Raw genomic sequence first — 22,717 nt, 5'->3', positions numbered from 1 at the left:
CATCTGCATGAACAGTTCTGGCTCCATCTTTTGACATGACAGCTAATTAAAGGTACTGGGGTACAAGGGCAGAATCCTCTTTCTTTTTTGAGAACCACAATGTGACTGGCAGTGATGTGTGTGATCAAAGTTCCTTGGCACAGGCCAGGTATCCAAAAGTTTCTCAAATTCAAAGAACCTTCGTATACTAAATCAAATTTTCTAGAGAAAACTGATGGGGGTAATCTCACCAAATTTCAGATATCCTAAAAGGAAATATTGAACTACAAACTATTTTCACTGCTCTTCATTTATGGATAATAGAGAGAGGCTGTTCTACAGACTTTTAATAGACATTTGCAGTAAGATTGTTAGAAATAAAACATAAAAGTAACAGTATGGATAGAAGAAACCCAGAAATGTTGCAGGAGGAGGTGTTTTGCAATAAGAGCCATGAGCACCAACTCTGCAGAACAACACAAGTGGCAGCTGTGCCTCTCACAGAGCCAGAATTTGCTCTTCAGAGGGCTTTTCTAAATATGTTTTCACCTCTCCAAACCCACCAGAAAGTCATTAGGAGTCCAAACCATCTGAATTTGGTAACCTATTTCACTGGCAACTGTTGTGACTGTTCAGCAACTGCTTTTGAAGAGATAACAACCAAATCACTACATTGAACACCTATAAATCTTGGGAATATATTTTTTTACTCTTTCCCTTTTTTTATACATTTTTCCCCCCTGTTTTGTGTTGCTGATATGATTCAAAATGTTCCTGGTTTTCCTTTTCATAAGGTCCACTCAGAAAATTTCCCAGATGCCTCCAGGCCCTCTAGAAGGAAACATCTGGAGGTGTCTTGGCTTTATCTACACTGCTAGACCATGAGGGCAAGGAAAAGAGATAGAAGCACACATTCCAGCCTGTATTTTGTTTCTTGCAATGAGAAAGGAAGGATCACTTTGCAACTGCAATGACTGCTCCTTTTGGTACTGAGGGCTCCTTATTTGTTTAATTGCAGAGTGGTTTGGGTTGGAAGGGACCTTAAAAACCATCTCAACCCCCTACCAGGAGCAAGGACACCTTCCACTATCCCAGATTTCTCCAAGCCCTGTGCAACCTGGCCTTGGACATTTTCAGGGATGGAGCAGCCACAGCCTCTCTTAGAAACCTGTGCCAGGTCCTCACCACCCTCACAGGGAAAATATTTCCCTCTTTCCAAACAAAGAATCACCAGAAGTTCAAGCACATGAATTCCACCATTACTGATTTTATTAAAGGAGAGGAAAGAAATAGTTTCCACAGTGTTGCCTGCTTCATGTTTGTGGTGTTTGCTTCACTGGAAGGGAGGATTGTGACAGCTTTTCATTGGAGCAGGAGCTGGTGCCACCAGGAGCGATGGGATCAGGGTGACTCCCAGGCACATTCCAGTAGAAGCAGGAAGGATTTCCAAGGTGAATCCAGGGACTCTTCATTTACTCCACCCCCTGTATGAAGAAAAGAGAGTCTCTCTACCCACCTGTAGGTTTTCTGCAGAGATGTTCTCCTCATCTCATGACATCAGAGCAGAGGCTGCCATGGGATGTGAATTCCCCCTCCATGCCAGCAGGTTTGGCACCAGAAAAGTGAGACAGGTGGAAGGAGCTGTGCCATGTTGCTCTGGAGAAAAAACAATGAGGATATGAGCCATTCCCATAGAGATTCCTGCATTTCTACTCACATTCTGCAGCAAGAATATCCATTGCTGCACGTTCCAATCCAGTAATAAGGGCGACGACAAATCCCTGGGAAGCAGCGTCCATTTTGGATCAAACAAGAATTGTCTGGCCTAGGAAACACTTGTCCTGCACAGCACAAAGAGAAGAGTAATTTACCATGGAAGTAATCAAAAGAAAATACAGTCTTCTTCTTTACTCCCCTGTCTCCTTACCTGCAGCCCCTTGGAGCATCAGAAAGAGGACAGTCAGGAGCACGTGAAGGATCCTCATGGCCACAGCTGGATGTGGATTCTTTACCTGCACTGAGCAGAGAGCACAAGGTTGAACAACACTGGACAGAGGATTTCCTCCTGACCAGGAGATGATGATTAAAAAATGTGCCTGGAAACACCAAAGCCAAAATTTTTGTGGGTTTGGACAAAGAACAGAGTGAAAACCTCATCCTTGGAGGTATTAGTAATTTCAAGGAATGCATCTCTAAAAAACCTGACCTAATTAGTACTACTTTAAGCAAAGAATCAGACAAGAAGCTCCTGGATTAGCACAAAACCTAAGTTATTCTGGGTTTCTATGCTGTTTTGGTGCTGGTTTTCCTTTTTTTTCTTTTTCTTCTTTTAATTTTGGTATTACTGCAGTGAAAAAAAGATTTCCCAGATCTCTTCAGCACCAGGCAAGCTATTCTTGTACCAGCATAGGCCCACAAATTATCCCCCTTGAAGTACAAAAGGATTGAGAGAATGAGCTAGTCTTAATCCTTAGGAAAGTCTAAAAACAGTCATCTCTATCTTTTCAATGTTAATTAAGGTAGCGACTCAAAATGTTACTGCATTCAGGCAAGACATGTGGCTCAAAATTCAAAGCTCAGCTGCTGTGCTGGCTGTGTGTCTGCTTCTGGAGTAAAACAGACATTTCTGTCTCCGATGTCTCAAGGGAAGGTTCCCAGGTCTCTGTTCCTCTTAGAGAGCAGCAAACCCAGTGCCCTCCTGGAACCCCTGCCAGCAACCAATTCATTGTTCTATGTATACGCAGGAGGCACTTGCTGGACCAAAGAGAGGGAAGGGGTTAATCAAAGCAGAAACCTGAGACTGATGAAAGGAAAGGTTAATAAAAATGGAGAGGTGGGAGTGGTTCTCCAGAACCAGGCAGAGTTACCAGAGGAGAAGGTGGAGGATCGCTGCCGCTTCTGTTCTCCTGTAGATACACCAAGACCCAAACACGGCTATAAAGAGTTGGGGATGAGCCAATGCAGTCACTGGCCAATGAAAAAAAAGCCTTTTCCAGCCTGTATTTTTTTTCTTCCAATGAGAAAGGAAGGTCCAGTTTGAAACTGCTTTCACCACAGAGCCCCTGATCTTTGTGCAACCCATCCCAGTTTGTGTAAGGCACGTTAGACCACAGGGTGATGTAAAATACTTGGGACATGCAGTGAGTGCTCCTGATCCTGAGGGCTCCTCAGCTGTAGAATCCCAGAATGGTTTGGGCTGTAAGGAACCTTCAAAATCATCCAGTTCCACATCCTGCCATGGGCAGGAACACTTTCCATTATCCCAGCTTGCTCAGAGCCCTTTCCATCCCGGCATTGAACAGTGTCAGGGATGGGGCAGTCGCAGCTTCTCTGGACAACCTGTGTGAGGGCCTCACCACCCTCACAGGGAAAAATTTCCTCTCCTTCCTTGGAAAATAATCACTGGCAATGTCACCAGCTTCTCCTGGTAACAGCTGTGATGCTTTACAGATCTTCTGGACCAAATCTTCTGGGCCAAGGATCCAGGACAACCAGAAACCTTGATGCCTAGGAGGGATCTCAAAATTACATAAGAAAGAGGGCAAGGGTGGGCTGTGGAGATCTATGTGGATTTTAAGAAATGTCAGTGCAAAGAATGTCTTCCTAAAGGTATATCTACTTTACAGCTGCTTGAGTGTCCTGAAGAAAAAGGCAGCTCAGATGTCCACCTTCAGGTTAGCAAAATTTAGGGTTTGTTCCCAGATGGGCCAACTCCACATGGGACAAATCACAGCTTTACAATGCGGTCAGGGAAGCACAGATAAATATTACTGATGCTTTAGAGATGCAAAGCTCAATTTCTGCTCTCTGGATCCCAAGCAGCACTTTTATCCTCATATTTCCAGGGTTTTGGAAGCAGCTGGCAAACCCTGTTTGCTTGTGCCTTCCCTGGGCTGAGGGGTCTTTTCTGTGGGAGAGGTGCAATTCCCAAAGGGAGCAGGACAGCTCACTCCACATCACTGCTCAAAGTCCCCAGCAGCAGATGTGATTTCCAGGCAGGGTTTGGCCAAGTCAGACCTGGACAGTTTTCCACAGGGCTGTCCAAGGTCAGTGCATGGACAGCAGCGCTGTTCCCACATGGATTTTGTGCCATTTTTTGCCAGGTGTGGAGGTGCTGTGAGGACAAATGTTGGGCAATCGTACCAAAGGTCTGTCATCCCCCCTGTCATTTGCACAGAGGACGCTGGAGGAAGAGGATGGCGGAGAGAAGGTGAAGGATCCTCATTGCTTCAAGTGTCTGGGGACATCCTATTGTCACAGGTAAGCCGAGGTGACATGTGGACACACAGGGGTTAACCCAGTGCCCTTCACAGCATCTCCTAGAGTGATTTAGGGCGCTCTGGGCTGGCTGAGATCTCCTCCTGGAATTCATGGAAAAGGATCAGGAGAGAGGAGAGCAAGCCAGGGAGGAGGGATGGGACACAGGGACATCTCAGGCAACACTGGTCTAAGTGTGGGCAAAGTAACTGAGACCAGAATATTTACTGGGAACAAAGTCTATGGTGTGCTGAGTGATAAAAAATCAGCTGGGATTTGGAGGACTCCTTCCACATACTCATTTTAACAATATTTTATGTATAAATATATCTCTGTTAGTGTGGATTTGCTAGGAGGGCTGTAGAGAAACAGGAGAGTAAGAAATATAATTACAAAATTTGTCTATGTTTAAATAAACAATTACCAAAATTAATATCCTGACTATTCCTGAGTAAATCATAAGTTAGAATATCCAGATTATTCTTCTCTATTTGCATGTTCTTCAGCAAAAATAAAATATAAAGCAATTGAGTAAATTTGGCCTTTGTTTCTCTTGGAGTATTTAAAGATTATATGCACAGGCATACAAATATACATTTATGCTTGGAGAACATAATTTTGGGGGCTTCACACAATGTCCTTTGCAGTACCCCAGAAAAAGGGAACTGAGTAAGACATTTAGCCATCAAAATGCTTTCAGGATGCAACATTAATTGATTTGCAATAATCATTCTTTAATTGCATGTGTTTAACTGCCAGGAAACATGTGGAATGTATCACTTTTGTAATCATGAGTGGCCAAAACAATGCTTAAATAACAGTATATTGCAATTAAGAGTTAAATTATAGTAATTAAGATATTTAAAGGAAGTTTTCCATCAATCATAAGAACAAATAAAATTAATTAGTTAAAGATCTTATCCAAACCCTGATATTTGAGCTTGACTCTGTTTTGTTCCACTTTGGGCAGGTGGTACATGCACAAAGTGGAAAAATAGGAAGAAAGAATAATTTTACAGAAGGTTACCCCAAAATGTCAGAGCTCTGTATCTCTAAAAACTCATTTATACATTTAATATTCACTGTGTCTATTTCTGCCTCTTTACATTTCATCACTTGACTTATTTAAAAGCAAAAGTTTTGTGTTATTTAAAAAACGAAATCAAAATCCAAATAACAGAAACAAATGCTCTTCCACAGTGTAAAGCAAATATACACATTCTTCAAATTAAATTATACCAGAATGGGATTTTAAATATCTGGGTTTTTTTCTGAGGAATCTGTTCAGTGCCCAGCCACTCTCTGGGTGAAGAACTTTTCCTGATATTCAACCTACACCTCCCCCAACTCAGCTTCATTCCATTTCCTCGAGTCCTGTCAATTTGATTTTGAGAGCAGTGAGTGGTTTCTTGTCCATCACAGGGTTCCACAACAGACTGCAGAGCAGGGAGGGCTTTGAGTGTGGCCTGTCAGAAAACATAATTCCCTCACATGTCAGCGCTGGGAATCAAAAGACATCAGTATAATTAGGGAGAAAAAAATCCATAAACCCCCGCTGTCAGAATAATTTCTGTACTCTTCACTGAAGAAGGTTGCTGGAGGGGAATTTCAGCTTTAGCTCTTCATTGCCATCTTCTGGGAGAGACCCGAGTTGGCAAATCATTTTTGAAGTATACAAATGTTGGGGGTTTTTTCCTGGTTTCTCAGTGATATGACAATGAAAACACAACATCTTGGCTCACAGGTGCCTTCAGGGTTCAGGTTAAACCAGTGCTGCCCCAGTTTCTGTAGTCCAGATCTTCTGAGGGCACATATTTGACCAAAATATTTTTGTGAAAGTTGTTTCATTTGGCCATCTGGAATCAGAAATGCCGTGTGGAGGTGGGTGCTTCTATTGTATTTTTGGGGTGCCCAGAGGAAGGAGGGAAAGATTAATCTGATTCTGTTCTTAGAAGGCTAATTTATTATTTTATGATACTATATTATATTAAAGAATACTAAACTATACTGTACTAAAGAATACAGAAAGGATACTTACAGAAGACTAAAAAGATACTAATGAAAACTCGTGACTCTTTCCAGAGCCTGGATCAAGGTCAAGCCAGCTTGATTGGCCAATAAGTCAAAACAATTCACATTAAACCAATGAAACAACCACGTGTTGGATAAACAATCTCCAAACACATTCCAAAGCAGTAAAACACAGGAGAAGCAAATTAGATAATTATTGTTTTCCTTCTTCTCCGAGGCTTCTCAGCTTCCCAGGAGAAGAATCCTGGGCAAAGGGATTTCTCCAGAAAACATGACTGTGACATGCTTCCCTGGAATTAATTATCCAAACATAAATATTTTCTGTGGGACAAGCAGAACACAGGTGTGACAAATCCATGAGAATGAAAGAGGGACCAACAGGTCGAGGGAGGGAAATTTGCTCTTGTGATGTCCCACCTGGGGTCCCCAACATAAGGACATGGAGCTCCTGGAGAGAGTCCAGAGGAGACCAAGCAGATGCTCCAAGGGCTGGAGCCCCTCTGCTCTGGAGCCAGGCTGGGAGAGCTGGGAGGGTTCACCTGGAGAAGGCTCCAGGAGGACCTCAGAGCCTCTTCCAGGGCCTAAAGGGGCTCCAGGAGAGCTGGAGAGGGACTGAGGACAAGGGATGGAAGGACAGGGCACAGGGAATGGCTTCCCTCAACCAGAGGGTAGGGATAGATGGGATATTGGAATTCTTCCCTGTGAGGGTGGTGAGGCCCTGGCACAGGCTGCCCAGAGAAGCTGTGGATGCCCCTGGATCCCTGGAAGTGTCCAAGGCCAGGCTGGACAGGGTTTGGAGCAACCTGGGATAGTGGAAGGTGTCCCTGCCCATGGCAGGGGGTGGAACTGGATGAGTTTTAAGGTCTCTTCCAACCCAAACCATTCTGGGATTCTATGAACACAGAGGGCTTTCACCTGTATTTCACACAGGAGAGTCATTGCAAAATCTGAGCTTCCCCAGTTCAGCTGTTCTGGGGCTGTGGATGCATTTCCAGGCTCCAGACAGAGCCCTGCAGGGTGAGGTCCCCCTTGGATCCCAACCTGTGTGTCCCAGGCCATCGTTTTCTCTGGGAAATGGATCTGTAGAGAGTTCTTAGGGCCTCACAGAAGGCCTACACAATATGCATCCATATGCAAACTTTGAGATAAGAAATGCTGACTTAGAAATGCAATGGAAAGGGACAGATATTGTTGAGAGAGAAGTGGAGCTAGGAAAAAATTTCAAAAGATGGGCTTGCAAATAAGACTAGATACTTTGGAGAAATAGAACTATGAAAGGTGCATTGTAGTATGACCCACAAGGGGTAATTTTAGATGATTGGCTTTAAGCCATCTACAGCATGGTGTGGCAAAAAGCTGATAGGCCAAGAAACACTTACAGTGTCTTGCAATTAGGAAATAGTTGGCTTCTGATTGTGATGTTGTGAATAACAACACCTATATTGTCTCACCCTTCACATGAGACTGAAAATTGAATATAAGTTTTTTAAAAGCCTCTCAGTTTCTGGGTCAGAAAAGGAGACTGTCTGACAGTTTCCCACTCCCCGCAAGGGACTGAGGTGTTGGGCACACACTGGGGCTGTGTGAGGTGTTTTTGGGAAGGGCCAACTCATGTTCCAGGGAAAGGGGAGGGAGCTCACAAGAGGTCACTGTCCCCCACCAGCTGCTGGGAAGTGACATTTCAGCTGCTGGGAATTGCTGTGGCAAGTCCATGTCCTTGGCCAGCTGGTCTGTGGCAGTTCTGTCACCCACAGAATGTATAAAAACAGCTGTTCTGGGGTGAGACATCACTCTGTGAAGATCTCCTGGAGTGGAACCAGGTAGGACCCACTGGCCCCTCTCTCCTCAGGTCCCCTCAGGTGAGCTAAAGCTGCAGTTTTCACATCAATTTCAACCAAGAAGAGAAAAACACCTAATTTTGCATAAAATTTGTTTCTCCTGTAAAAAGAAATTAATCATCCAAGATGTAGAATATTGCAGCTTAATTAAATCCCCATGAATATCTGAAATGGTCAGTGCCTGATGTTTCAGTAATGCATTTGGTTGATTATTATATTCAATGGTGGTGATTCTTAATAATTAAATTAGTTGGTATTATTTTCCAAAGGTAGCTGGAATCTTCAGTGAGAAATGACGGTGGAGAGACAACCTAGGGCCTCCAGGATGGATAGATGGCTGCTTAGATTTTTTGTAAAGATATTTCAAGGAGTAATGACTGGCTTGTCATCTAAAAATTACCATTATTTCAGTAATTAAAGCTTTTGGGTGTTTATATTCAAATAAATAGGAAAGGCTTAACTTATTAATTAAATAAAATGGATCTTTTAGTCATGAAGTAACTTGCTTTGAACATGAAACACTGCACTGTATGGGCTGCCATGATTAAAGTTAACTCCATCCCAGCCAGATTCAGCAAAATAGCTCAAATTAAAAAATTAATTTAAAAATTTATAGTCATAAATACATTTTATCAATCTTATACAGGATGCTTTCAAATTTACTTTTCCTTAATAACTGTTATTTCAATAGATTCATTCTAGAACATTTACTGTATTACATAAATGCTAATTTTATTAAAAAATTGAAGATAATTTGTCATTAATGCTGTTTGTGGTGGGTGATGACAAATGCAGGTTAAATGCATGACTTCTTTCTGTTTTTTTCTTAGCATCTGTTGTATTTGGTGGCACTGAATTTGGACATGAAGATCTTTTCTTTTTTCTTTGCTGTTCTCCTCTTAATGCTCCAGGGCACTTCAGGTAAGAGTTAAATAAACTTTAAGGTAATGCAGAGGAAAAATTGTGAGAATGAGAAAAAATAGGAATAAAAATAAAACCAGAAAAAATAGAAATAGAAATAAGTTTAGTCCCTTTTGCCTAAAGTGCTGCCAGGGTGTTGGGCACATTTTTAGCAGTGATCAGACACCAAATGAGTCCATTGGATGCATTGAACTCTCCCAGTTTGGAAAATAAGGGAATTTAACGGTATGGAAGTGGCCAGCCTGCAGGGAAACTTCAAGACTGCTGCCATGCTATAACCTGGGTTGCTCTTGGTCTTTGGGAAGGAAATCACTACTCTGCATTGTTTATTTTCCATTGTGCCCAGGTTTCCTGCGTGCCCCCAGCACCGAGGTGCAGTGCAGACAGGCTGGGGGTGTCTGTTCCAGCCCCCGCTGCCCCTCGCCCCACACGAGACCCTTTGGAAGCTGCCAGCAGGGAATTCCCTGCTGCAGGACCGTGGTGAGTCCAGCATGTGATGGATCACACACCCACAGAAGGGCTTGGGTTGGACAGGGCCTGTCAAGGTCATCAGTTCCACCCCCATGGTCATGGACACCTTCAACAAGATCCGGTTGCTCCAAGCCACGACCATCCTGTCCTTGAATATTTCCAGGGATTTATTGGGGTTTATTACTCATTTATTACTAATGTTTGGACATCTGCTCTGGCCTTAAGATGGAAAATTCTTCCAGCAAAGCTGGCAAAGAGCAGAGACTCTGCACACTCAGATTTCCTGAGGATTTCCTCACTGCTTCCCTCTGTAGCATTAATGGTGCAGCTCAAGTGCCTCATGGGGAAGATCACAGTGAAACTTCTTTGGCAAAGAGAATTAATTAGCCAGAAATTAATTATTTTTGCTGCTGTTCCCATTGGCTGGTTCAAGTTGCTCATGATGAGTAGTACTGGCTTTAAAGGACACATCTCTTGATGTTCTTGCTGTCCTGAAACCTGGGATTTTTGCGTCAGATTCATAGAAAACCTGCATCTTCCACTTGCAAAGGCTGCCTGGTCCCATATTCAGAATAACAGCCTGAAAGTCATGTTGTTCTCTGAGATTTTTTTCCTCCAGTTCCATAAACTTCCTCTTCTAGACAAAATCAAAATATCTGGTCTAGTGAAAGGTGTCTCTGCCCATGGCTAGGAGTTGAAACCAGATGGTCTTTTAGGTCCCTTCAAATCAAAATTATTCTTTAATTATGTGATTAATTTATTCTTTTTTCCCCTCAAATTCCTTACTGGAATCCTGAAGTTTACCCCATATATTTAGTCACGTTTATAATGTGAAACTGCAGCAACAAATATCCCTGAATATTTACACTCTCCCTCCACTGATTCTAACATTTAATTTTCTGTTTCTTTCATTCTTTGTAAAATGCTGCAGACTGTTTTATTTTTGGAGGCCCTTACTTAAACTTTGTTAAATATTAGTAGCAAGAGATGTTAAAAACAAAACTTGATCAGCAGAAACTCTTTTCCATGCTAAAAATTCCAAGAGCAGTAGGAAGCTTCAGGCACAGGGTGTGGTCAATTCATTATTAATAAAGTAGAAAATCAATTTATTATTAAAATTCAGCATCAGCAGGACTGTGAATATCCTGAAGAGTTAGATTCAGGAATATCAGCCCTTGGTGCTTATTCAGTCCCTTCTGTGCATTTTATTTAATTTCTTTCCTGGTTGTAAGCACAAAATCTGAAAGTTTCTTACTTCTTTTTTTTTTTTTTTTCAGTATGATTAGTGACCACTGATATCAGAGGTGGGCTAACCAAAGCTTCTGGCAACTTAACAGATGTATCATCTCACTGGAAAATCTGGAATTCTGAGCAGAAAATATCCATTTGACACATGCAGGCACATGCCACAATGTGAACAACAGAAAGAGAACAAACCCCTCCACAAGCAGCCTTAATGGCCCAAAGAAACTCCAAAGCAATTCTTAAAAAAAATCAACATTTTTCATTTAAAAAATGTTTTGTTGCTGAAATGTCATTGTGCCAACCAACATCTGTCCCAGAGAGGTCACCAGCATGCAGGGGTCTGTGCCTGTGAGAGGATGCAAAGTTCTTCCTTTGGCCCTCAGAACAGTTATTATTTTAAATTTTTTATTATTATTATTTTATTTTCCTTTTGGAGTCAGCAATAATGTGAGTAATGCCAGAATGCTCAGCTAAGGTGTTTATATTTCATAGCCTACACATCTCAATAAATTTTAATAAACTTGCCCTGGAAGACCTGTGTTTGATCCTTATCCCTGTGAGAAACAATCTCCTTATTCCTGTGAGGAATTCTGCTGCTGTGCATTTTTGTTGGAGGGTCTCACATACAATTAGTGTTGAGATGTGCCTTGTGGTAAACTTATCCAACAAAAGGGGAGGAAAACAAACCCATGTGACAGGAATATGTCCTTGTCCTAACCATTATTAATTTGACCAAGAATGACTTCAAGGCCAGGTTGGGCAGGACTTGGAACAACCTGGGACAGTGGAAGGAGTCCCTGCCTGTGGCTGGGATGGAACTGGATATCTTTAAAGTCCTTTCCCACCCAAACCATTCCATGATTCTGTGACTCTCCAAACCCAGTGTGATGAGGCCAGTGCAGAGCTGGCACAAACTGATCAGGCTGAGCACCCATGGAAGTCCTGAATCCCTCCAGAAGCTCCTGGCATGGAGAGCAAGGACACTTTGAGTCACCCCCTGTCCCAAATCCTTGTGGCCTTTGCACTGGGGGTGTTGGGGATGGGAAGGGAAGGAGGGGATGAGTCCTGGTGATGAGAATCCAGGCTGATGGACACACAGACCACTGCCTCCAGACAGAGCAGTGCAGGGAAAAACAGCCTGACCAGTCTGGGATCCAGAGAAATTAAATTCCATGGACATGATGCTGGTCTGCACTAAATAGACACAGCAGGAGCAGAATCTTGTGAATGTGGTCACACAGTTTCAAGCACTTCTGCCACTCTGCAATTCCAAATATTTCAGGTTGGGCTGGCAGATGCAGCCCTGGACAGGAGCAGAGGACTGAGCTTGTCTCCTGAATCCCAGCTCTGGGCTGGAATGGCAGCTGGAATGGGCTCTAATGTTTTTCCAATTATTAATATGAATGTCGCCACATAAATCATTGCAACACAAGGCGATTTAACAGGACTTGATGACACATGGACTTAAGGTAGTTAAATAAAATTCATTTATAGGCTGATTTTTACAGACAACAAAACCAACAAAATCCACCCTGACATGTATGAGCAGGTATCAGCAACATGGTTTCACAAGTACTTGCTTTTATTAGAATTGAAACTGCAAATATCTTTATTGGACAAGAACTCCTCCTCGGATGTTCCTGTGCTCCTGAGGGCCTCCACCCCCATGGGAAAGGCTCCTCAGGGCACTGAGGAGAGGATCCATCGATGTCCAGAGATGGGAGATGTCCCAGATGTCCAGAGCTCTTGTCTGAGTGGTGTCAGTGAGGTGTCAGATTTAGGAGCTGGGGGTCCTGCAGAGAAAATTCAGATGCTTAGCTTATCCACCAAACAAATAAATTACACCTCAACACCTCAGACTGATGGAGACACAGGGACCACATGAGGGTAAAGACAGCTGGAGACTCTGAGCTGGACCTGTGTTTCTGGCCATAAGACAATCCAGATGAAGTAGAGAATGGAGTCACCTCTCAGCACACCCCACAGCTGCTCACTTGTGGCTGCTGATGCCCCAGAATACCAGGGACACCTTCCACTATCCCAGGTTGCTCCAAGCCCCATCCAACCTGGCCTTGAACATTTCCAGGGATGGGGCAGACACAGCTACTCTGAGCACCCTGTGCCAGGACCTCACCACCCTGACAGGGACAAATTTCTTCCTAACATCTAAACCAGATCTGTTCTCTGTCAGATTGAAACCATTGCCCCTTGTCCTGTCACTCTTGCAAACTATTTCTCTTTTTCTCTGGAATATTCCAGCACCACAAAAACTCTGTTTTGTTTTCACCACACATCAACCCCAGCAATTAGCAGGTACTTTTTGGATATTGTATGGGGCTGGAGAAGGGGTTTTGATGCTGAAAAGGGGAAAAGCCCAGACATTCTGCATGCTTTTGGTGCAGCAGCCCTTCCCTGGAGGAATTTCTCTTACCATTTGCAGCATTTTAGCTTCCCACCGCGGCAGGTCCCGATGTCAACCAGAGGAGCAGAGCAGGGCACGAAGGAGCAGGAGCCCCGGCTTTGCCTGCAGGCCAGGGTGTCAGCGGCTTCCTGGCTGTAGGCTGCAGAAAAATAGGGAAAATTCATGTTTGTTTGTCCTGGCAGAGGACTGGGGACTTGAGGCATGACATTTACCTGGCACTGTGTTAAGGTTTTGTCATCAAATTGGATTCCATCCCTAATTTGGAAGGCATCACAGCTTTATTCTAAATCAGGGCTCTAACATTTCAACCACTTTGTCCCAGCGGTTCTTGAGTCCTTTCTCTTAATCACATATTGTTCAAGGATTACATGTTTTTTATGTCATTCAGCTGATTTTACTTTGGTTTCCCTTATCTCTTAAATTAAAAAGCCCTGTAGTGTTTTATATAATCTTATGAAGATTATAGTGTTTTATATAATCTATTAATATAAAATATATATTATATTATATATTATAGATAATTATTAATATAACAATTATATTGTTAAATATATGTATATATTTTATGTATTTATATTCTACAATTATATTTATATATTATATTTTATATATTGTATATATTTTATATACTTTATATATATTATATATTTTTCTATTTTTCTATTATATATTATATTTAATTATTAATATAATAATATATACACTATTATAGTGGTTAATATAATCTTTATGAGGAGATAGAAAATAACTGGTGGCCCTTCCCCCAAAGATTCTACTGGAATTGTGCCATTCCTGCAGCTATCTCAGGGGTCACTGGGTGTCTTGATATAAATAATACATTTTGTGGTGCATGAAGTAGGAAAAGCCCAAGAAGGCAATCCCGAAACACATAGTAGAGATTTTGTCTCAACGGTTCTACATTTTTTTTCTTTGACTAGACAGACATTTGATGGTCTAAGAAATCTGGTACAAATTTGAGACTGCTGCAAATCAAATTGAGACATCTTCAGCTGCTTCAAAGACACTCAAATAACCTGAAATGATACATGGGCTCCAAACCCATTTAATGTAAGTGGCCAATACGGAATTCAGGCAAAAAGCAACAGTCAGGATAACATTTTTCCAAAAACAGATGAGGTGTCCTAATCTAGAATGCACAGTCAAGGACATGTGGGTCAGAATGTGAGAAGAGAAAGCCCTCTTGTTGCCAGGTTACATCTTTAGTATTATTCTAACAATTGCCTCGATAAAATCCTCAGGGAATTGTTCAGGTTGGAAAAGGGTCCTTGGATCCTCCTCCAGTGAGTCCAACCATCCCCAGCACTGCCAAGGCCCCCACTGACCCATGTCCCCAAGTGCCACACCCACACAGCTTTTAAATCCCTCCAGGTGTGGGGACTCCAGCACTGCCCCAGACAGCTGTGCCAGGGTTGGAGAACTTCTGGTGAACAAATGTTTCTTAATATCCAATCTTAACATCCTCAGGTACAACTTGATGTATTTTTCTCTTGTCCTGTCCCTGTTCCCTGGGAGCAGATCCCAATCCCCCTGGCTGTCCCCTCCTGTCAGGAGTTGTGCAGAGCCACAAAGTCCCCCCTGAGCCTCCTTTTCTCCAGGCTGAGCCCCTTTCCCAGCTCCCTCAGCCCCTCCTGGTGCTCCAGCCCCTTCCCCAGCTCTGTTCCCTTCCCTGGACACTCTCCAGCCTCTCAGTGTCCCTTTTGTCCCAGAGCTGTCCCCAGCACTGGAGGTGACCCAGCAGTGCCAGCACAGGGGACAGCACTGCCCTGCTCCTGCTGCCACCCCAGAGCTGGGACAGCCCAGGAGCCTTTGGCCTCTTGCCCATCTGGACACACCTGGCTCATATCCACCTGCTGCTATAGCACCCCCAGGGCCTTTTCCAGTTTTTGACCCACTCTGCCCCAGTTTGGAGCTGCAGGGGTTGATCTGAACAGCACTTGGCCTTCTTGACCCTCACACAATTTGTCTCATCCCATGGATCCAGCCTGTCCAGATCCCTCTGCAGAGCCTTCCTTCTGCCCTCCAGCAGATCAACACTCCCACCTGACTTTGTGTAATCTGCAAATTTGCTGAGGTTTCCCTCAGTCCCCTCATCTGGATCATTCATTAAGATATCAAACAGGACCAGCCCCAGTACTGAGCCCTGGGGAGCACCACTGGTGTCAGCCTCAGCTGGACTGAACTCCATTCCCCACATCTCTCTAGGCCTGGCCATCCTGATAGTTTTCAACCCAGTGAACAGTGCACTCATCCAAGCCAGGAGCAGCCAATTTCTCCAACAAAACTCTGTGGGAAATTGTGTCAAGGATTTAACAAAATTCAGCTAGATATCTAATCCACTAAATGGGACACCTTGTCATAGAGGAGATCAAGTTGGTCAAGCAGGATCAGCTTTTCATGGACCAACACTGGCTGTGCCCAACTCCCTGCCGAGGAGCAGCCAGTTTCTCCAAGAAGACTCTGTGGGAAATTGTGTCAAGGATTTAACAAAATTCAGCTAGATATCTAATCCACTAAATGGGACACCTTGTCATAGAGGTCAAGCAGGATCAGCTTTTCATGGACCAACTCTGGCTGTGCCCTGGGTGTTCCGTATGTGCCATATAAAGCCACTTGAGTTGCTCCAAAACATTTTCTGGCACCAAGATCAATACAGGACCATCCTTTTTTCTCATTTTGTCATCACATACTAGAAACCATCAGTATGACTATCAAGAACCTTGAATTGATAGCTTGAAAATTAGGACAATGACCAGGGAAAGGGAATTCTAACAGGAAAGTGATGGATTCCAAGAGCAGAGAGGTAATCTGACTGTGAGCACTGAGATCTAATGAACTTCTCTGCATCCTCGCCCTTTGAGCCTCCATCTCATCTCTCTTCAGCCTTACCTGGAGCAGCCTGGAAGAGGAAGAAGAGAACAGCAACGAGGAAGAAGAGGATTCTCATGACTGGCAGCTGGCAGCTAGGCAGCTTTGGCAGGGATGGAGACAACACCAGTGTGAACAGAAGCTGTCCGAGACTGAGCACAGGCAGTGCCTCTGCATATAAAGGCTCTGGGACAGAACAGGGGGGTGGAGGAGTGTCTACCTGGGGAACAGAGAGTTCACTGCCCTGTTCCCATGGAGATTGGTGAGGTAGGGAGGTGTTGCAACCTCTCACGTTAGGAGATGCCCGACCTGAGCTGTGACCACGTCTGACTGACTGACCCGTGCCAGCTGGTGGGCTGTGCCCAGGGAGGGCAGGGGATTGGAGCAGGAGGGAGGTGGGTTCCTGGGATCTGCAGGGCTGTAAACCATGCAGAACTGATGGTGCCCTGTGGCTCTTGGCCATGGTCTTGCGCCAGCTTGTCCTCCCCCTCAGCCACCAGGCAGGGTGAGCAAAGGAGAAAACGCCTCCTTGGAGGCAAGAGCATGGAGTGGCAGGGCAAGGGGCAATGGCTTCTAGCTGAAAGAGCAGGTTTAGGTGAGATACTGGGGAAAACTCCTTCACTGTGAGGGTGGTGAGACAATGGAACAGGTTGTTCTGAAAAGCTGTGGCTGCCCCATCCCTGGAAGTGTTCAAAGACAGGTTAGACAGGGCTTAGATCAACCTGGGATAGTGGAAAATAACCCTACCCAGGCAGGGGCTTGGAATGGGCTGATTTTTAAGGTCCTTTCCAATCCAAACCATTCTGTGATGATGGAGATGAATGTAGGAAAGGATCAGAAATTTAATCTTTGCTTGGGTTGGAGTTGTAGGGCTGCAACAGAAGGAGGCAAAGTAGGGCTGAAAGGGTCATGGATATTCCCCCTCCTGGCTATCAAACTGGCACTTCCAGGAGTTTTTCCAGCATGGTTCACTCAGCTCAGTCACTCTCTGTACCTTTTATTTGTGACTTTAGCCATGGATTGGTACCAAATGTCACAGAAGTCATTAAACAGAAAGGACTGAAAGGAGCACTGCTGTGTGTTGTGCCATGCTATCATAGGAGACGGATCCTAATTCCCTCCAGCAACCCTTAAGATCTGTCTGAAATCAATGATATTATAGTCTGAACCTTCTTCCTAAATCTAGTCTGCAAGGAGTGTCTAAAATTACTCATTCTTGCCCAAATGGTCTTGGTTTAATGACATTTTCCCTTGCTGTCAATCACCTTTGCTGAATGGGGTTATGAAGAGACTCACATCTCTGATTTCACAGATTCAACATATCAAATCCACTTCTGTGTGGTGTCTCCACCTCTCTTATCACGTTGTAACTTATTTCTGTACCTGAAAATAAAAGCTAATCTTTTTTTTTCATGCATGTGAAGGTCCAGCCTTATCTAAAATGAATCAGAAGAAGTCTCACCAGAACTCTGTAAAGGTGTCTGAACCCTTGTACCTGTCACCAAGAAATGCCACTCCTGTGACAAATGGGAACTTAAGTGAACATTTTTTTTCAGGCAAACAGGACAAACCACAAGTCATCAGTGAAACAAAGTCACGAGGGTGATTAATTATTTACAGCTTCAGCCAGAGCAGCAAACTGAAACGAGGGAGGGCAAGAGCAGGGTCAGCTCTGACTGCTCACAGAGGGCAGAGAGGTCTGTGCCTGCTGAACCAGCTGCTGCAAGTTGGGTGGAGGGCATGAAAGGGCTTCAGGTTTTTACAAAAAACTCATTAATTCAGTATATCAGGGCTAGAAACAGCAAAAATCTTCTTGTGGATGGATGAGGAGGTTGAGGAGGGGCAACAGGATACAGATGGCAAAGAAAACAAATTCCCACTCATACTTCATTGAGCCCACATCCTTGGGGAGCATGATGAGGAAATTATCCTTCACACTTCTGCCAGGAGCTGTGAGAGCTGGGGTGGGCAGTGATGGTTTAGGGAAAGGCCCTGTATTTTCAAACACATGAAAATACACATTTGTATTTTCACACACACATTTAGAGCCTGAGCCAGTGGCACAAGATGAGGTTATTGCTGTCACTTCTCCATTTCCCTCCTGGATATAGAAGTTTCAAGGAGCCAGTCATTTATATTAAATCACTCTGTGTCCCTGTGTGCCTGGAATTTTATTTAAAGGGAGTCATAGGGAACACTGACCATCTCCCTGATGCCTGATTTGTGTTCCAGGACATGGACAAACCCCACAACCCAAACCACTCTGAGCACCTGCACAAGGTTTCAGACAGGCAGCAGTGTCACAGACATCTTTTATGAAAAATCCTTTCCTTAGGATTTTTTCCTCCTGAGAAGCTGAGAGGCCTCAGGAACAAAATGTAAACAATGATTATCTGCTGCTGTGGAATGCAACAGGTGCATCAGTGATTGCTCTCATGTGGTTGTTTCTAATTAATGGCCAATCAAAGACCAGCTGGCTCAGACTCTGTCTGAGACACAAGCTTTTGTTATCATTCTTTTTTCTATTCTAAGCTAGCCTTCTGATGAAAACCTTTTCTTCTATTCTTTTACTATAATTTTAATGTAAAATATATCATAAAATAATAAATTAAGCCTTCTGAAACATGGAGTCAAATCCTTGTCTCTTCCCTCATCCAAGAACCCCTGTGAACACCAACACATAGCACATCCACCTGCACCCTCAATTTCACTTCTGGAAAGACAAAAAGAAAGAAAAAAAAAAAGTGGAATCCATGATCTTAAAACATAGCCAACTGTAAGGAAACCATAAAGTGTGAAACTTGTAGAAATAACAGAATTTAATGGAAAAGAGAAAAGTACTTTTCTATTCCTTGCATAATTCCCCTCCTGCCTGTCCCAGACAGCACAAGGGGCAGGGATGTTTAATTTGGGGAGTGAGGCTGCTGAGCAAACCCTGCTGGGCCATGATGTCACAGATGGGTCAATGCTCTTTGGAAGCAAACAACGCCAGGGAAAGGGAAGGAAAGGGGGAATGGCTCCAGCCTCCTCAACTCCCTCCTCCAGCTCCAGCTGGAGAGTGGCAGCAGTGCCTGCCCCAGGTCCAGGCTCCCTCCATGGAAACATAAATGTACCTGGGGTGATAACAGCCCTCTTGAGGACTGCTTGGCACCAGGGAAAGGGATCTTGGACACAGTGCTCCACTTCTTTCTTCTTCTTGAGGACCAGGAAAAGATGATCCCAACAGTCTCCAGTGAACAGAGAAATCATTGAGGCTATGACTGACAGGAAGCTGTTGATCTTGAGGTCTCTGTTGGAGATATTCTTATAATACTTGACCTGGCAGCCAAGCAATGGGTGGTGGATTTTGTATGGGACCTGTCCTTTTGAAGGAAAATAATTTTGCCACTCAGAAAGAAAAAATTCATCTGTTTGGCTTGCTGGTTCTTCAGGGAGCTTGGGAAATTTGTCTTTATACCTTGAGAAATCCCCACCTGTGGTCTGTATTGTGGACTGTGGGGAAACCAGTGCAAATGCCTTTGGCTCTGAAAGAATTTCCCTGCTTTTAATTACAACTGATGAGCTGTTAATCTGCCTGATCAGAAAGGGAGAATTAATTTAGTGACAATTTCTTCTGTTCCAGCGATAAATAAACAGGCAGAGGCAGGAAGTGATGTTGAGTTCCCCTGTCCTGAAGTTACAGGCATGGAACAAGTGACAGAGAGAGGGACAAGTGTTTGCAGCCACAGTGAAGGTGGCAGTGGGCAGAGGGTACCCAATGTTTGTTCTCCTTGACAGAGCACTCAATAAAGGCTGCTCATGCATAAAACTGATTTTCAGTGGGAAAATCCAGTCCTAGTGAAGTATCTGTCCATGGGACCACCTCCAGTCTGTGTCCTGGCCATGGACCAGAGCAGGGAGGGGGATAAGCCACTGATAGCAGATTTTTGGAAAGCCATGTTCCAATCATCATTTTGAAAACTGATCTGTTCTTCAGGTCATCAAGGATGAGTTTTTATGAGGTCCAGCATCAGCTTTGGAAGGGAAATATCAACCAAAACAATCCTTGTCTCCCATAGCTTGAATGATATCAAAGAGTTTGGTTTGAGCTGCTGCCCAGACAGCCCTCCATGGGAAAACACCAATGGTGTCCTAGGAGACAAGATCTGAATAGACATGGAATGAGGAAATCCTTGGGAAGTCTCAGTGGTCACTGCAGGAGAGAAACAGTGTGGGGAACTGGGATGGGAGAAGCAGATCCCTGTAGGGCCATCAACAGAGGAGAGCAGTGGGAGCTGTCTCACATGAGGCCAAGCCCAGGTTCCACTCAGGCTCATGGAGGATGCAGAGGTGAGATGGGCACTCAAGGGGCTCCATAGAAATTGGGCACAAAAGGAAGAATGAGCCTGGAGTGAGGGTGGCTGTCGGAACCCAGGAAATTCCTCTGGCTGTCCTGGAGGATTCGAGCCCCTGCCCAGGGGGGCTCAGAGACCTTGGCACAGAGTCCAGGACACCTGTGCCTTTGATTTAACCCTTGGAAAAAACAATCACCAACCTTTATATGAAGAATTACAAGCCATGAAAGTTTCAGTAGACGATAGTGAACTTATCATGGGGTGAAAAATAGATTTTTGGGGATTTTAGAATAGGGACTCAGGGGGCCAGATGGAAGAATCTGGGTTTGTCCAGCCTTTCTCCTTCTTCTTCTTCTTGGCCTCCATCTTCTGCTGTGATGTTGGCACTTTTGGATTGGTTTAGAGTAGAAGCTCACTGTCTAACATAGGTGATAGGTATTGGGAAGTAATTGTAAATAATGTACACATAGTTTTTAGTATAAAAAGATAACACCACCCTGAGGGCAGGCAGAGTGCCTCTGACTGTCTTGCTGAGTGGACCTTGGCAGATCAGGAGAAAGAATTTTAGAGATAAGAAACAATAAACAACCTTGAGACCGAGAAATGAAGAGCCCTGACTCCTTCTTCAAGCACTGGGCTGGGAAAAGAGACTTTCTGACGTATCTCAGGGTCACTCTGACCAGTTAGAGATTTCGAGAGGTGGCTGCTGGGCTGAAATGCCAGACCTTGATGGACATAAGGTCCAGCATCCAGAGACAGAAATAGGGACAATGCATTTTGGAATAATACCTCTGTGATTTACACACCAGAGATGGGTTTCATTGGGGTAGCAGGGAAATCTGAGGCTCAGTCTGTTCTGAATTTATCCAGATTTAGTACCAGAGGCTTTCTTCAGGATGTTGTGGTTTTACCCAAGCCGGAAATTCAGCTTCAGGCAGCTCTTGCTCACTTCTGCCCTGGTGGAATGGGAAGGAATTCAGAAGAATGAAAGTGAAAAAACTTGTGGGTTGAGATAGAGACAGATTAACAGCCAAAACTAAATCTGTGCAGGCAAAGCAGAACAAGGAATTTATTCACCACTTCCCATGGGCAGGCAGGTGTCCAGCCATCCCCAAGGATCACCAGAGGTAACAGTGTCTTGAGAAGAAAAACTCCATCACTCCAAGTGTCTCTTCCTTCCTTGTTCTTCCTGCAAGTTTTATTGCTGAGCATGACCCCACACGGTCTGGAAGATCCCTTGGGTCACCTGGGGCCAGCTGTCCTGGCTGTGTCCCCTCCCAAATCCTTGTCATCCCCCGCCCTCTCATTGGTGGGGTGAGGAGCAGAAAGGAGCAAAAGAGCCATAGCAAAAAACATCCCTGAATTATCAGCACCGTTCCCAGCACAAACCCAAACCATCCCATACTGGGAAGTAAATTAAATCCACCCCAGCCAAAACCAGCATACAGAAGGAACTTGAGGGACGTAGAACAAATCATCAATGTCTGTTTTGTAAGTTGGACATGTCCAGGCTGTGGGCAGTGAGATGTCCTTGCTATGGTGTGTTCTTTAAACACTGAATTTTGTGACTGTTGTTGAAAACAGGTCTGATGTTTTAAAACCCAGTCTCTACATCACCCAAAATCCTTCTCTGTGGAGGGATAGTTCAGACCCCATCGTTGTGTCAATAAATTTAGGGGGGTGTGTGTGTGTGTGTATTTTTTATGCTCATATATCATCTATTATATATTATATGCTATTTGTTACGTGTTATGTATTATATATTATATATTGTATATTGTATATTATGTATTGTATATTGTATATTATGTATTGTATATTGTATATTTTATATATTTTTTATATATATATAAATATATATATTGCATATTGCAATACTGCTGGTGTTTATTGGTTACCATACAATTATCCTCTGTGTCAAGAGTTGCCTGTTCTTCCCACTCAGCTTTCATTCCAGTCATCCTAACTTTTATTACCATTTTTTATTACCATCACCAAAACCGGTTGCTCCTTTAGTCATTCCCTTTTCCAAATCCTTTGGGAATATGTGAGACTGCACAGACTCCCTTCTTTAAAAAAATACTTTTAAAGAATTTAAAAATTCTTTAAAAAATCACTCTGAGCCTTGGGTAAAAACCAGAGAGGAAATTACTGTGAGTAACAACAAAGATCACGGTTTTGGTTTAAGAAAACCTTTATTTTCATGTGCGAATAAAATAATAATAATATATATATTGCTTCACATCCTCCAAGAGCTGCATGAACCTGAAGTGATTGAACCTCCAAACACCCCTGTGAGGTAGGCTGGAATAGGTGGCCAAGGAGCCAAAGTG

The 22,717-nt window shown here is 43.7% G+C and overlaps 1 protein-coding gene across 2 annotated transcripts; it reads right to left on the bottom strand.

Moving 5' to 3' along the window:
• Positions 1 to 12,206: 12,206 nt before the first annotated feature.
• Positions 12,207 to 16,230, bottom strand: LOC141728437 (gallinacin-9). Of its 2 annotated transcripts, XM_074536500.1 has the most exons (3): positions 16,072 to 16,230; positions 13,174 to 13,303; positions 12,207 to 12,535 (listed from the first exon to the last, which is right to left on the bottom strand). In XM_074536500.1, the coding sequence occupies exons 1-3, from the start codon at positions 16,127 to 16,129 to the stop codon at positions 12,520 to 12,522; spliced, it is 204 nt and encodes a 67-aa protein (XP_074392601.1). In that variant the 5' UTR covers positions 16,130 to 16,230; the 3' UTR covers positions 12,207 to 12,519. The 2 variants fall into 2 exon arrangements, with proteins under 2 accessions (XP_074392601.1, XP_074392602.1); XM_074536501.1 differs by lacking the exon at positions 12,207 to 12,535 and having other exon boundaries at positions 13,170 to 13,303.
• Positions 16,231 to 22,717: the final 6,487 nt, after the last annotated feature.

This window comes from Zonotrichia albicollis, chromosome 3, assembly GCF_047830755.1.
Source record: "Zonotrichia albicollis isolate bZonAlb1 chromosome 3, bZonAlb1.hap1, whole genome shotgun sequence".
NCBI lineage: Eukaryota > Metazoa > Chordata > Aves > Passeriformes > Passerellidae > Zonotrichia > Zonotrichia albicollis.
The sequence above is the reverse complement of the archived record's forward strand: the minus strand, read 5'-3'. Positions and strand labels throughout refer to the sequence as shown.

Excerpts from the sequence above, each read along its gene's own strand:
- LOC141728437 (XM_074536500.1), bottom strand. The coding sequence starts at position 16,129 with ATGAGAATCCTCTTCTTCCTCGTTGCTGTTCTCTTCTTCCTCTTCCAG. Across the intron at positions 13,304-16,071 it reads CCTCTTCCAGGCTGCTCCAG|CCTACAGCCAGGAAGCCGCT; the intron begins GTAAGGCTGAAG and ends ATTTTTCTGCAG.